Source organism: Oncorhynchus nerka, linkage group LG16, assembly GCF_034236695.1.
Source record: "Oncorhynchus nerka isolate Pitt River linkage group LG16, Oner_Uvic_2.0, whole genome shotgun sequence".
NCBI classification, from domain to species: Eukaryota; Metazoa; Chordata; class Actinopteri; order Salmoniformes; family Salmonidae; genus Oncorhynchus; species Oncorhynchus nerka.
The window spans coordinates 12,777,381-12,788,258 of NC_088411.1; the positions used below are offsets into that span (position 1 = coordinate 12,777,381).

The following is a 10,878-nucleotide window of genomic DNA, read 5'->3' on the forward strand; positions in this document are numbered from 1 at the left end:
TGTGGGGATGGTGTTCTCGGGGTGATGGGAGGTGTTGGGTTTGCGCCAAACATAGCATTTTCCTTGACGGACAAAAAGCTCAATTTTAGTCTCCTCTGACCAGAGTACCTTCTTCCTTCCATATGTTTGGGGAGTCTCCCACATGCCTTTTGGCGAACATGTTTGCTTATTTTAGTCTCTTAAGCAATGGCTTTTTCCTGGCCACTCTTCCGTAAAGCCCAGCTGTGTGGAGTGTACGGCTTAAAGTGATCCTATGGACAGATACTCCTATCTCCGCTGTGGAGCTTTGCGGCTCCTTCAGGGTTACCTTTGGTCTCTTTGTTGCCTCTCTGGTTAATGCCCTCCTTGCCTGGTCCGTGAGTTTTGGTGGATGGCCCTCTCTTGGCAGGTTTGTTGTGGTGCCATATTATTTTCATTTTTTAATAATGTATTTAATTGTGCTCCGTGGGATGTTAAAAGTTTCGGATATTTTTTTATAACTCAACCCTGATCTGTACAATCTCCACAACTTTGTCCCTGACCTGTTTGGAGGGCTCCTTGGTCTTAGTGGTGTTGCAGACTCTGGGGCCTTCCGAACAGGTGTATATATACTGAGATCATCACTTAGATTGCACCCAGGTGGACTTTATTTCACACCAGATCTTATTTAGGTGCTTCATAGCAAAAGGGGTGAATATATATGCACCCACTTTTCCATTTTCCTTTTTTCCTTTTTTTCCCCCTTTTTTTTGTGTATGTCCATTACATGAAATCCAAATAAAAATCAATTTAAATTACAGGTTGTATCGCAACAAAATAGGAAAAACACCAAGGGAGATGAATACTTTTGCAAGGCACTGTATCTTCCTTCAGACATTTGGAAAAAGAGGAAACACCCATGAGAAGCATACAGCTAGAGGCTTGCCTTTTGAATTCTTATTTCTACAACAAACAAAAATTTGTTAGTGACATAGAAATAGTTGTGCTATTCATCCATTTTCAGTCCTGTGGCCTTCACCAAATGAAGTCCTAAACGAATATGTTATCATTCAAATGATATGATTTTACCCAATAAAGCACATATTTCATAAGGCCTTATTTTATGGGCATAGTTCTACCCTAATACAGTGGCCTGAAAGTTGTGGTTTTCAGGCAACATCAGACCTGCAAGTCACATTATGCTGGCTTGCAAAGTGATGAGTAATTCCTTTTGGAATCCAGCCAGAGTGGGGATATCCAACATTTTAAAATTGTATTTACCCACAACCTGAATTCAGATTGACTGCCTGGTTGGGAACACTAAGATATGAGACTACCTAAACCAGTGGTTCTCAACAGGTTTTTCCGCGAGACCAGAATTGAACCATGTTGTCTCAGTCATTATCCAATATTCACAAAGGATTTTTTCTTGTTGCCAAAATGCAATCTGGAAAACTTTTTTTAATGCTATATTGATAGTAAATGTACCAATTATTGGACAAGGGAACAACAATCCCACCTTTTTCATTGTCAATAATTCAATTTAGCCTATATTCGTGATGGAGAATGTTAAACTCACTGGTTTGAGACCACAAAATCAACCAAATCTGATAAATAGGGGCTCTAATAACTCTATATTGAAAATATACTGTGATTGAAGACAAATAGTTCAGAGGTTAAATTATTAAAAAATATAGGTTCATTATCATTTCTACACAGTTTCTGGAGTATCTAAAAATCTGCCTGCTATAGGGCATGGTGGGAAATATGATAATGGTGTGCGTGGTTTTGGTTTAACACCAACACAGTTTTTTTTACACCAATAGGTGTTAATCTTACAGAGTTACACTTACAGAGTACATGTAACACCCAAATCAACACTAGAAATGTTACACTGCAAAATCAACCGGTGCCCCCTGTACATAGCCTGGTTATTGTTATTCTTATTGTGTTACTTTTATTAGTACTTTTTATTTTAGTCTACTTGGTATATATTTTCTTCTTCTTGAACTGCACTGTTGGATAAGGGCTTGTAAGTAAGCATTTCACAGTAAAGTCTACAATTGTTGTATTTGGCGCATGTGACAAATAACATTTGATTTGATCCATATAAAGTGGTTCACTAAGGGCATTGGTTGTAGAAGGCAGATTGAGGAGGGAGTCCAAATAGTTCCGGTCGGCACTGCCACAGATAGGATCAGAATTGAGATTTGGGAATGTGCGCTTGGAAAGTACACACGGGATTTTCCGTAATGGGAGGATCTCAATTTGTAACCTGACTCCAATAAACCAGTCAAGGCAAGTTTCAGCTGAACTCACCTTATCTTATCTCAGAAGGGACAGTCACCACTTGACTCTCTCCCACTCTCTTCTTGTGCTGTCATATGTGTGAACATTAAAGATGCCTCTAATATGATGGGTTCCTGTGCAACCTGCTGAAATGTGTTTAAAAGTGTGATTCGTAGGTTAGATGGATAGACTTTTTAATGGAGATGAGGATGGATTTTAGACCCTAATTAACCCCTAGTTAGCTTCAACATGCAGTTTACAGAAAGTTATATTGACATTCCTCGTAATGCATTACAAAATGTTGTAATTACTGGGGTTTTGTTAACAGATGTTTATAAAGAGCAGGGCTTGATAGATCATAAGAGACTAATGGTCTATTATCCAGCTATTCACTCTAAATACCAAGGCAGTCGACCACTCAACATCAGGAATGACAGGTTTCCTTTTCTGTTTCACCTCTGGCACTGACATAATACTGTTCAGGAACACATCCCTAGAACTGATGAAACGGAAGTTAATTTCATCAAACGTTGGAAATGAGTAGAACAGAAACAGAAAGCAATCAACAGCACCATCTGCTGTTTGCATTCTCACTATGCCAAGTTCTCAGCTCTCACAGGAATTCTGCTACACAGGTTGAGTCATCAGAGGGTCACAGCTCTGTTGTAACAGTGGTGAAGTCTCTCTGACTGTCAGTGGGTCAGACCTCCATCAGCTCTCACCATGTTGTTTGATCCTGGCAAAATAAAAATGTTTAACCCACCCCTCCTCCTTGTCCTCCTCTTCTCTTTGATAACATTATGCAATACAGGGAAACTTTGATTTCCCTTAGCTTAGAATAACACTAATATCTGAATGTATTTATTTAATGATTGTATAGACATTTTCAATACAGGCACACAGAACAATCATACTCTGAATCAGATAACTTAGCTAAGTGTGGAATAAGTCAAGGGGTATGAATACTTTCTGAAGACACTCTGAGAAGTCCCCCGGAAGTTTAGTAAGTCTATATAAGGACATCTGTGGGCGGATACTTTTCACAGAGAACTCATAAAAGGAGAGAGCTTTTGCAGGAGGTTGTTTAAACACGCCCGTCAAGCTCACACACAACAAGACTGAACACAATGCTTCTACAGAGCCTATGGGACTTCATCCTGGGATATAATGCCTGGCTCAGATCACCTTTCTTCCCTGTGCTTTTCTCCCTCAGCGTCTACCTCACCTTCTGCCTGCCCTTCGTGGTGCTGGACCTCCTCTCCCCCAGGCTGGCCTGGATCAGGACCTTTAAGATCCAGCAGAAGAGCCACGTCTCCTGGACCATGATTTGGAGCTGCCTGGCTCACTCCCTCTACAACCATGTAGTGTTCCTCTTCCCTCTCACTGTGCTGCACTGGTTCTGGAGACCAGCCACCTTCATGCCCGAGGCCCCCGGAACGCTGCGTCTCATCTGGGACGTGGTCGCCTGCCTCCTGCTGTTCGACTTCCAATACTTCATCTGGCATCTGTTGCACCATAAGGTGCCCTGGCTCTACCGGACGTTCCACAAGGTGCACCACAAGCACACATCCACCTTCGCCCTGACCACTGAGTACTCTGGGGCCTGGGAAACCCTGTCTCTGGGATTCTTCGCTGGGGTCAACCCTCTGCTGCTGGGCTGCCACCCCCTGACAGAGATGCTCTTCTATGTTCTGAATATCTGGCTTTCTGTGGAGGACCACTCTGGCTATGACCTGCCCTGGTCCACGCATAGACTGGTGCCCTTTGGGCTCTACGGTGGAGCTCCGCACCACGACCTGCACCATCTGAAGTTCAAGTCCAACTATGCTCCGTACTTCACACACTGGGACAGGGTTTTTGGGACATTGCACAAGCATTCAGACTGAATTTCTGCACAGAAGAAAGTGCAAATTGGACATCTTGAATATCTTTTATGTTAAAAGGATGGGATGCAGAGAACATCACTTTGTGATATATTTTATTATGTGTCGATGTTATTTACCATAGTAAAGATAAAGCTGTATTTAATCAAATCATTTTTTATTAAGTGTGTTATTTATAATGGCATAGCAGATTTTCTATTACTGTTGTATATTAAAGATTCATGCAATGGACTCTACAATGTACAAACATTTTCAGGTTAAATTTAAAACCTGGTTAAATTAACCAGTTTAGTCAGAACTATCAGAATGAATTTGACTGAGATTGAATGACTGAAGACTATTGTGCATGTTTGTGTTGACTTCCCAGTGCTACTGGGTGAGCATCACTGAACAACATTTTTCAGCTGTTTCAAGCTGTATGCAGTATTAACAAGGGATGACTCCCAACATTTTAGTTACAAAGCAAGGGGCAATAAAACTTATTACCAAAATATCTGTGTGGCTCGCTTTCATTCATCAAAATGTTTCCGTACGTAAGCCTATTTATTTATATGATGTTGTTGATTTATAGAGATGGCTGTTTTCAGATACAGCAACGCTTCATGCTGGACAACCATGATGGTTTCCTATGACACATACATACGTAAACATCATTCGTATGCAGTCATTTGAAACCCATGAGTGTGCCACCGTGCGCCAAAGATATTTATATTGATACACGTTTCTACTAGTGGTCCATTAGGGCTCGAGACACTTTTAAGAGGCCAAAGTCTGCATCCCAAATGTGTTATTTTGTTAATCGTGAGCGTGTGATCAAGAGGTCATTGCTCATTGCAAGATCGAGGAGTTTTTTCTGGACCATGTGACCTGAACATGAACAAAAGTTTTCTACATTAGCATGTACTCATTTTATGAGTTTCTAACAAACAGTTTTCTTTCTTTCTTACGATAGATGGACAATAGTATCCATGTTAATTAGGCCCTTTCCAATGTTACTGGAATTAGGTGAAAGTTGTGTCAGAATACCCTGGTGACAGGATGCAGACATTTCCTGACCTCCCCGCGAGGGGAAGTACAGAATGAAGTCCACTATTTATAAAAGTGCAGTAATCAACCTTGCCCCCCATCCACACTTCCAAACGAAATATGAAGTCGCCAAAGCCTCATCTAAAAAGGGAAAAGGACATCTTCCTGAGATTTCCCAGAAGTAACTGGAGAATTCCCGAACAGGAGAAGGAACACAAAAATTCTGCAGACAACACAGAGCCATCAGACACTCATTTCCTGGCCTATGCAATACACTGTATGACGTTTTCTGATTATATCTCTGTGAACATGTAGGATTCTTTGTGAATGTTATGATAGCGTTTTGAGCAGTATTTTCCAGATTGTGGTTTGTGGCCCACTGGTGTGTTGCCACTGGTCCATGGGTTGTGGTCAACAATGGGTTCGAGGTTAGAAGAGGCACTGGCATTGTTTTTTATTTTTATTTTTATCATTTAACCTTTTATTTAACTAGGCAAGTCAGTGAATCACAGAGGATCTCACAAAATGGAGAAGCACTGTTTGAAGCAATATCACACAGATTTAGAATTTTATATTCTTTCGTGTTTGCTATTCGTGGTTCACTTTTAAAGACAACTAGAAGTATGCTATTGGATAATATGTGAGAATGATGGTGTTTAGGTTTTTGCTATGATGGTGAGTTCTCAGGCTGAGATGAGTCTTACAAATCAAATCAAATTGTGCCAAATACAACAGGTATTTCACCTTACAGTGAAATCAACCATTGTGTGTGGGATAAGCTTGGAAAGTATTTCCAGCAATGGGAGGATCACAATTTGTAGCCTAACTCCAAAACCCAAAAGACTAGTCAAGGCAAGTGTGAACAGATGCTTATCAAGAGTAGGGCTTGGTAGGTCATATATGAGTCATAGTCTACTATCCAGCTATTCACTCGAAATACCAAGGCAGTCGACCACTCAACATCAGGAATGAGAGGTTTCTGTTTCAAATCAAATCAAATGTTTTCAGTCACATGCGCCGAATACAGCAGTGAAATGCTTACTTACGAGCCCTTTACTGCCAATGCAGTTAAAAAAAAATACAGATAAGAATAAGAAATAAAAGTAACAAGTAATTGAAGAGCAGCAGTAAAATAACAATAGTAAGACTATATACAGGGGGGTACTGGTAAAGAGTCAATGTGCGGGGGCACCGGTTAGTTGAGGTAAAATGTACATGTAGGTAGAGTTGTTAAAGTGACTATGCATAGATGGTAACAACAGAGAGTAGCAGTGGTGTAAAAGGGTGGGGGTAGAATGCAAATAGTCTGGGTAGCCATTTGATTAGGTGTTCAGGAGTCTTATCCCTTGGGGGTAGAAACTGTTTAGAAGCCTCTTGAACCTAGACTTGGTGCTCCAGGTACCTCTTGCCGTGCGGTAGCAGAACAGTCTATGACTAGGGTGGCTGGAGTCTTTGATAATTTTTAGGGCCTTCCTCTGACACCGCCTGGTATAGAGGTCCTAGATGGCAGGAAGCTTGGCCCCAGTGATGTACTTGGCCCCAGTGATGTACCACACTACCTTCTGTAGTGCCTTGCAGTTGGAGGCCTTGCAGTTGCCATACCAGGCAGTGATGCAACCTGTCGATATGCTCTCAATGGGGCAGCTGACAAATGAGTAGAAGGCAAACAGAAAGCAATCAACAGCACCACCTACTATTTGCATTGTCGCTATGCCTAGTTCTCAGCTCTCACTGTAATTCTGCTACCCAGGTTGAGTCATCAGCGGGCCACAGCTCTGTTGTAAAAGTGGTAAAGTTTCTCTGTCTGTCAGTGGGTCAGACCTCCATCAGCTCTCACCATGTTGTTTGCTCCTGGAAAAACATTAATTTATGTGCAACCCACCCCTCCTCGTCCTCTTCCTTCCTATGATAACATGATGCAATACAGTGAAACCTTGATGTTAGGAGTTTTTAATAGTTGGGTAAGATTTTTAGAAGCATGTTGATGTATGCATTATGATCCATCTGATCAACAACAGCAGAGAAACTAGTTTGCTTTATTGATGATTTATCTTGACAGTACTGAAGCTTGACCACTCGGTAGCACATTCTACGAAGTACATTTGCATAACGCTTTATAACATCCTTAATATGTTATAACACTGACTATAAGCATCCATAATAACTCCAAAGCAGGCAGAAAATTCTGTATTATATTTTATAGATCATGAACTGTAATAACTTGACTTATAAGACTATAGTGCACAATGCATTACAGCCATGCTGGTTTGAAAACACAGACAACTACAGACGTGAATGGCTAGCTAGCTAACTAGTGAAAACACAGACAACTACAGACGTGAATGGCTAGCTAGCTAACTAGTGAAAACACTTTCTTACAGACAGAGCTGGGAATGAGCTAGCTAGCTAACTAGTGAAAACACAGACAACTACAGACGTGAATGGCTAGCTAGCTAACTAGTGAAAACACTTTCTTACAGACAGAGCTGGGAATGAGCTAGCTAGCTAACTAGTGAAAACACAGACAACTACAGACGTGAATGGCTAGCTAGCTAACTAGTGAAAACACTTTCTTACAGACAGAGCTGGGAATGAGCTAGCTAGCTAACTAGTGAAAACACAAACAACTACAAACGTGAATGGCTAGCTAGCTAACTAGTGAAAACACTTTCTTACAGACAGAGCTGGGAATGAGCTAGCTAGCTAACTAGTGAAAACACAGACAACTACAGACGTGAATGGCTAGCTAGCTAACTAGTGAAAACACTTTCTTACAGACAGAGCTGGGAATGAGCTAGCTATTGAGCGATTTCAGTGCCAAGAGAAATTGTATTCGAATTCCATCATTTGGAATTTGTAGTAAAATATTGAATTGGAATTCAATATTTTTGCATTTGTAATGTATACATACATTGAATCATTGAATTCACAAATAATACATTATATTTCATGATATGGAACTGAATCGAATGAATATTGCAGTCCTGTGGCTTTAACCGAGTTAATTCCTAGGTGAATGATATCTTTATAATTAAACTTTTTATGACAATACATTACATATCTGATAAGGCCTTATTTTGAGGCTTAGCTTTACCGTAATACAGTGGCCTGCAACACATGGTTTACAAGCCACATCAGGCTTGCAAGTAGGGTTGCAAAATTCCAGTAACTTTCCCAAAATGTTCAGATTTTCAATCTTCCAACTGTGATTTCTGGAAAACCAAGGGAAATTAACCAGAATTTTCCAACCCTACCTGCAAATCACATTATGTGGGCTTGCAAAGGGATACATCATTCCTATTGCAATCAAGCCAGAGTTAGGACATTTCAATGGTTGACATTTCTATTCACTCACAAACTGCATTCATAATGACTGCCAGGGTTAGGAACTTTGTGAGGAGACTACCTAAGCCATTTAAACTGGAACAACCATTTCCGTAACAGGTGCAAAAAATGTAACTGAATTGATAGGATTAGTTGAGAAAAATGTACGTTATTTATCTTTGCGTAGCATAGAATTATTCACTCAATGCACATGCAAAAACACAGATATTCAAAACAATTCCCCCAAAATAAACCCGCAGTAGAGCATGTTGGGGGAAAAAGTTAATTTGTTATCATAACTTTAAAAAATACAGTTGTATTTTGACTAATTTTGTTTTTAGTCAGTACCAAAAACATTTTAAGTAATGAGGACTTTTCATTGATCAATTTAACAAAACTATTTAAATAAAAAAATTCCTTGGGCTTTACAGCACATTTAATATTGTTCTTGTGACTGACTGGGTTCAAACCGGGTCTCCTGCATGTCACAAGACTGTGTTAGCCCACTTAGCTAATGTCTATAAGAATTAGTTCAAGAAGTTCATGTTAATTACTCTGTATGCATAGCAAGTATCGCTTCCCTCTGATTCAGCTCATACGAGACAAAAACTCAGGACCTCTGCCTCGCAAACACCTGGTCCCTCTTTCCTGAAGCATTCCAACCCATCATATTGAAAAAGGCCTTCTTCAATTATGCAAGAGGTGACACTTCAGCTGATGAGTGAGTTTCACAGATCCCCATCTGTTTACATGAACATAAGACTTCAAGATCCAGCAAGGTTACTCATCAAAACAGCATGGTTTGGTGATCTATGCTGACGCGATGAGCAACCCTGCCTGAGACCTGAAGACGTGTTAGTTTGACATGTGTTAGACGTGCTAGTTTCAAGTCTCCAGCAAGTGTACTCATTAAAGGTTAACATGTGACTGACTGGGTTAAGACCGTGTCAGCCTGCTGAGTTAATGCCTAAGCATTTCTTCCTGTGACTACACTCTAAAAAGAAAAGGTTCGTGGAGTATCCTTGAGGGATTCTTCAAATTGAAACTGTGGGGGAACCCCTGTAAGTTCTTCAAAGAACCTCTTTTTAATGGATCGTCAAAGAACCTTTTGAAGAACCTTTTGGGGTTCATTTTTGAATCACCTCCCCTTCCCTATTATTATGAATAAGAAGAAGAAGAATATACATAACAATAACAACAATAACATAAGATTTTAGTTGTTTTACTGTGATTTTAGTGGCAAAGCAGAATTTAAAAAATCTAAACCTAAAGTAAACTCCCTGCAGAGCCCCAAGTCCAATGGGTACAGTATATACTCTGGGAAGGATTGTTTTGATAATGGTTTTCACACACATACCTTGTCCATAATGTAGAGGCCTCTGGGATTTTAAATGAAGAGGTAAGGGGGGGAGGATGGTACACGTGATCTGCATAACATACCAATTGACTTACCTTTGTATGCCTCCTCGTCTTTATACCTGCAGACACACACACACAATAGTGAGCAGTTCAGTCATCTGCGCCCAGTACAGCCAGCCTTCAACATGTTCCTATAGCCTACATATTCTTACCTCTTTTTTGACTGATATCCATTGAATTGTGTCCATGTTCTGTTTGAGAACGAGTTTTAAAAGGGATAAATTTGTACACATTTTTACAAATATACCACCCATATATAAATAGGTGGTATCATTATAAAACAGTATCAATTTGATCGTTAAGGGACAAACCTTTACTGAAAAATGTAAAGAGCTCCTCCATTTAAGTTATGTGCCTGCACCTGCTTTTGGAAGCCCCCCCACGCCTTCTACTAGGTAGTAGGCTCCGGTAGATCCTGGCTGGCTGGCGGATCTGGAAGATTCTGGTTGACTAGCAGATCTGGAAGATTCTGGTTGACTGGCAGATCTGGAAGAATCTGGTTGACTGGCAGATCTAGAAGATCATGGCAGACTGGCGGATCTAGCTGCTCCATGCAGACTGACAGCTCCTTGCAGACTGACATCTCTGGCTGCTTCTTACAGACTGACAGCTCTGGCTGCTTTATGCAGACTGACAGCTCTGGCTGCTTTATGCAGACTGACCGCTCTGGCTGCTTCATACAGACTGACAGCTCTGACTGCTCCATGCAGGCTGACAGCACCCTGCAGACTGGCAGCTTCTTGCAGACTGACAGCTCCTTGCAGACTGACAGCTCCCTGCAGACTGGCAGCTCAGGCTGTTCCGAACAGGCAGGAGGCTCCGGCAGCGCTGTAGAGGAGGAAGGCTCTGACTGCGCTAAACAGGCGGGAGACTCCAACAGCGCAGGAGAGGAGACAGGCTCTGGCTGCGCTGAACAGGCGGGAGGCTCCGGCAGCGCTGTAGAGGAGGAAGGCTCTGGCTGCGCTAAACAGGCGGGAGA

At 41.2% G+C, this 10,878-nt stretch overlaps 1 protein-coding gene across 1 annotated transcript; it reads left to right on the plus strand.

Moving 5' to 3' along the window:
* The first annotated feature begins 3,317 nt into the window (after positions 1-3,317).
* On the plus strand, positions 3,318-4,621 carry LOC115144561 (cholesterol 25-hydroxylase-like protein). Its single transcript, XM_029685604.2, has one exon. The coding sequence runs from the start codon at positions 3,375-3,377 to the stop codon at positions 4,131-4,133; it is 759 nt and encodes a 252-aa protein (XP_029541464.1). The 5' UTR covers positions 3,318-3,374; the 3' UTR covers positions 4,134-4,621.
* Positions 4,622-10,878: the final 6,257 nt, after the last annotated feature.

Bases quoted from the DNA above. Each gene is read 5' to 3' on its own strand.
- LOC115144561 (XM_029685604.2), top strand. From the start codon at position 3,375: ATGCTTCTACAGAGCCTATGGGACTTCATCCTGGGATATAATGCCTGG.